The sequence below is a fragment of the Perognathus longimembris genome, chromosome 1 (assembly GCF_023159225.1).
Source record: "Perognathus longimembris pacificus isolate PPM17 chromosome 1, ASM2315922v1, whole genome shotgun sequence".
NCBI lineage: Eukaryota > Metazoa > Chordata > Mammalia > Rodentia > Heteromyidae > Perognathus > Perognathus longimembris.
The window spans coordinates 127368994-127374017 of NC_063161.1; the positions used below are offsets into that span (position 1 = coordinate 127368994).

Sequence of the window (5024 nt, forward strand, 5' to 3'; positions counted from 1 at the left end):
GTGTTGCTAACCCATTAAGATAAATTGTATGCTAATTCCTGAAGGAAGTTATGATAATGCTAATGAATAAAGAACCATTGTTGTGGAAGGCAAAGATGCTTAGAATCTCTACATAATTCATCCATTAATTGTTTCTTCACTTATTGATCAAGGAAGAAGAAATGAGCATGATGAATGTATAAATGGAGACTTAGATACATGAAAGGATGGATAAGTAAAAAGGAAGAAATATGCCAGGCACTGGTGGCTTATGACTATAGTCCTTGCTTCTCAGGAAACAGAAAACAGACATCTGAGAATTGAGGTTCAAAGCCAGGAGCAGCAGGAAAGTCTTATCTCCAATTAAAAAACAAAAAGCCAAAAGTACAGCTGTGATTTAAGTATTACAGTACTAGCTTTGAGCAAGGGTCCAGGGACCACACCAAGGCCCTCAGTTCAAACCCCAGGCCTGGCATTAAAAAAAGAGGAGAGAGAGCTAAACGTGGGGGAAAAAAAAAGAGGATAAGAATAAGATCCTATATTTAAAAAACATATCTGTATTAGGTGTGCTACCTGATTTTCTCTCTTACTAATGAGGATTCACTGTAGATGAAATGTTTCTTTCCTCCCTTTAAGAAGCTTAGGTATGAGGTACAGCATCAGAATGATGTAACATTGTTATGAGAAACCCAGGTTGATTTTGTTTACTACTTAAGGAAAAAGATTCAAATTTTTATCCTCCTATAACTTACCTTTCTATGATTTATCTTCCATTCTGATGGTAATATAATAAAACTTGATCTTAAGGGTTTGTGTTAGGATTATCAATGAAATAATATGATTAAAAATTATACCATTGTTGGTACATAATAAAAATTCAAAAGATTCAAACTTCTGCCAACAATAAATGCCTGGCATGCAGTTATTAGATAGCATATTATTAATGAGGAGACAAACCCAATAATAAATCATTGCCCAGTGAATTATTTCATTTAAAAAAAGCAGAACTAGAGTTTCTTTAAAAAAAAAAGAGCAAAGAGAGGGAAAGGAAAAGCACAGTTAAAACAGTAGTGGGATAAACTGATAACTAAAATGAAATATTATGTTATTTTATATTAGCTAAAAATTTTTGGTCTTTTACTTGGATTTTTGTTTCAGCTATCTGGTTCTTTTGTCTGATCATCTTTTTCCCTTCTTACCCAGAACTTCTGGAAACATGTAACATGGCCCCAATTTCCCTCACATTTGAATATCTGAGCAGCCAAGTCCAATGTTAAGACTGAAAATGTAAAATCCTCAACTCAAATTTGTTCTTAAAAAATCCTCTTCCTGACTCGCATCAGGAGCCGAGGGGCAACAGCTGGTCAAGAGCCACTGCAGAATGAAGAGGAGCCAGTAGTAGCAGGCCAGCCATCCCAGTTTCGGCCCCTCGAGCATGAAGAGCAGAGAGCTGGAGGCAGGCCCAGGCGCAGGAGGGACCTGAGCAGCCGCCTTCAAGCCCAGCGTCGAGCCCAGCGTGTGACCTGGGCAGAAGGGGATGACAACGAGGAGGAAGCTGCAGCCGTAGACCAAGAGGAAGAAGGAATTGAGAAGCCAGTGGAAACTCACCTGACAGGGAAAATTGGAACCAAGAAACTACGGAAGCTAGAGGAAAAGCAGGCTCGAAAAGCTCAGCGTGAGGCAGAGGTGGCTGAACGTGAGGAACGGAAACGCTTGGAGTCCCAGCGTGAGGCAGAGTGGAAGAAGGAGGAAGAACAGCTTCGCCTGGAGGAAGAGCAGAAGGCAGAGGAGGAGAGAAAGGCCCGGGAGGAGCAAGCCCGGCGGGAGCATGAAGAGTACCTGAAATTGAAGGAGGCCTTCGTGGTAGAGGAGGAGGGTGTGGGTGAGACCATGACGGAGGAGCAGTCCCACAGCTTCTTGACAGAATTCATCAACTATATTAAGCAATCAAGGTTGTGCTCTTGGAAGACCTGGCTTCCCACGTGGGCCTTCGAACTCAGGACACCATAAACCGTATCCAGGATCTGCTGGCTGAGGGCACTCTAACAGGTGTGATTGACGACCGGGGCAAGTTCATCTACATAACCCCAGAGGAACTGGCTGCTGTGGCCAACTTCATCCGACAGCGGGGCCGGGTGTCCATCAACGAGCTTGCCCAGGCCAGCAACTCCCTCATCGCCTGGGGCCAAGAACCCCCTGTTCAGGCTCCTGCCTGACTCCAGCTCTTTCCTCTTTGACTTTGAGCTGGCAAAGCTAATCTGGCCACACGTCTTCATCCCTCCCTACCACATTGGGGCAGTGGTGGAGTATGGCCAAGAAGTTGTAGATTAAAGGTCTGTGAGCACTGCAAAAAAAAAAAAAAAAAAAAAAAAAAAATCCTGTTTTGATCACAATGTGTTGGTGGGATGTCCAATTCTGGTCTGGTCGTTTGGGGTTCTAAATGCTTCCTGTATCTGTATAGGCCTATCCTTCTGGATATTTGGGAAGCTCTCAGCTAATATTCTGTTAAATAGGTTGCCTATCCCATTAACTTCTTTCTCCATGTTTTCCTCAATACCTATTATCTTTAAATTGGGCTTCCTGATCGTGTCTTGAATCCTCCTGTAGCGATCTGTTTTGTTGATTGGACTGGAATTGTATTAATTTTTTATTTTTCTCCATAGATTCTAGGGAATCTTCAGCTCCTGAGATTCAATCCTCTGCTTCAGTTAGTCGGGACTGTAGGCTAGCTACTTGATTTTGAATCTCTTTTCCTTCTGCCTGGTCTTTCCTGATGATTTCCATGTCATCTCTTAGGTCTTGCATGGACTTCATTAATTTGGTTTTTAGTGCTGTCTCTCAAATCTTTTACCTGGGTAGCTATCTTTTCATTTGACTCTTGAATTTCATTTATCTTTCTATTTGTTGAGGCCATGAAATCATCTATTACTTTATGGAAGGATTGCTGTATTGATTCAAACTTTTCATTTAACATGTTTACCAATAGATTTTGTAGAGCATTTTGAGGGTTCTCTTCTATGTCTTTGATTGACTACTCTGTTTCCTGCTTGTTTTGAGTGGGAGAAAAGACTCCATTGTTTGCCATCTTTCTTGTGTTTCTTCTGCCCATTTGGATTGGGAATGCCAATCTACAATCACCTGTGAGCACCGTTTAAGACCCAAAGCAGCCCTTACCAAGCACTGTTGTGTAAATCTTGTAAGTTCACAATTATATACAGATACCTTGCATACCTGTCTATAAAATTAGATTTGGTGTTCCTAAAGAATACAATTTCAATATAACAACTGATCCTGGGCCCTGTATTCAGTAGTTACTTATTTATTGTTACAACCCTATGAGCAATTCTTGTTCTTATATTAAGTTCTTTTAGGACTGGCTTTCTCTATGAACCCCTTTGATTCACTCGGATTACGCAGGGATACCCTCTATCCAATAACCAGGAGTCAATGGAACCTGGAAGTCCTGGCAATAAGTCAGGAGGGAAAGTTAGAGGTAGTAAAGGGAATAGACTAAAATGTATTGAGGGGGGTGATGATTTTGGTTTAGTTTCAGTGATGTGGAAATGTGGAGAAGAGTAGAATCAGTAGAAAGAACAATGTTAAAATGATAGACAATGGAGAGTTAGCAGAAAAGAGTGTAGGTATTATCCATAGGAAAGTAATTTTTAAAGAAAGAGAATGCAAAGAGAGAAATAAAGAAAAAATACTGGAAGACAGATGCACAAAACAGAGAAAAATAATTTTAAAAAAATAAAATAAAAAATAAAAAGGAAAAAACCCAGAAAAATGAACAACAAAAAAAACTTGATAAAACAAACAGCTAAAAATGGAAAACAAAAATACCAACGACATTTCAAAAGTGAAAAAAAATTTTTAAAAAGCTTATAAAATGTTTGAAAAGAAAAAAAATGGAATCCTCCTTGTTTGGGTGGTGTTTCCCCAGTCTCTGGTTTCCTTGCGATGGTCTGCAGTCTATTTTCATGATTGGCTGGTTTGACTTGCTTTCAGTTTGCAGGGAATGGATCTGTTCTGACCCTTCTCCCCTGTTGGTGCAATTCTGGGTCTCTGTGGTTGGCACAGCTTGCAGGTAGGCCTTGGGTGTCCTCTGTAGATGGGGACTTGAGCAGTCTCGGGAACTGTGGCTCCTCTGTCTGCTGTGGGGCCATGGCCTTTAACGCCTGGCTTTGAATAGGCTGTGTACTCAGCAGGGCGGGGTGCCTCTCGCCTGGTTTACCTGGCTGAGAGTTGCTTGGAGGGGGAGGTTCCTCCCTCCTGGGTGGAGCGGCTGCCTGGTGGAGCTGGCTATGGAATTCAGCTCTATTTCGGGCTGGGAATTGGGCTTCCTCTGTGACGGGACCATTTATCTGTCTCAGGAACTGTTTGTTCCCCCATCTGGTGGTTTTGTGCAGCCTGTAGCTACTCGCCACTTTCGCTTTAAATTTAGAAATTCCGGCGGGCAGGGTGGGGCAACTTTGGCTAAGCCTTGGCCCAGGATGAGCCTACCGCCTGGGCAGGGGGCGTTCTCCTAGGCAGAGCTGGCTCTCACTGGTTGGTCCCTCTTGCCCTTTTCAAAGACGGCTCCTTTGTCCTCACTTTCCCCAGGCCTGCTTTAGTTCCAGTCTGGTCTGACCCTATGCCAGTGGCAAAGATGGTGCTTTGCTCTGGCGGTGGGGGAAGGGCTACCTTCCAGAAGCTGCTCTGTGGGCAGGAGTGAGAATATCTTTCATGGGGTACTCACGCTTTCTCTGAGATTTCAGGTCATCCATGCTCAGCCGCCATCTGGAGGATTTCTCCCTGGTCTATGCTGTGTGCTTTAGCCATGCAGAGAGTGGGTCGCTGTGCCAGGCGCTGTGCTGGCACCAGCACTGGAGTGGCAGTGGGATGCCACCAGGAGCTCAGATCTGTGTTTTCAGACAAGCAAAGTCGATTTTTCCTTCCTGGCCAGAATCCCTGTACTGTCAGAACTTACTCTGTCTTTTTAGGAGTAAAAGTTTCTATGGGGTGAGAAAACTGCAATGTTGGAGGGAGCTCAGCTAGGGCTCTGC

At 43.2% G+C, this 5024-nt stretch overlaps 1 protein-coding gene across 1 annotated transcript; it reads left to right on the top strand.

Annotated features, from left to right (window-relative positions):
* Positions 1–1302: 1302 nt before the first annotated feature.
* LOC125352764 (DDRGK domain-containing protein 1-like) lies at positions 1303–2322 on the top strand (the record flags this gene model as incomplete). The annotated part of the gene is given in 2 exon segments (XM_048348119.1): positions 1303–1924; positions 1927–2322. Coding segments are annotated over 2 exon segments (891 nt in total), but the record flags the coding sequence as incomplete, so codon positions are not given.
* Between the last annotated feature and the right edge of the window lie 2702 nt (positions 2323–5024).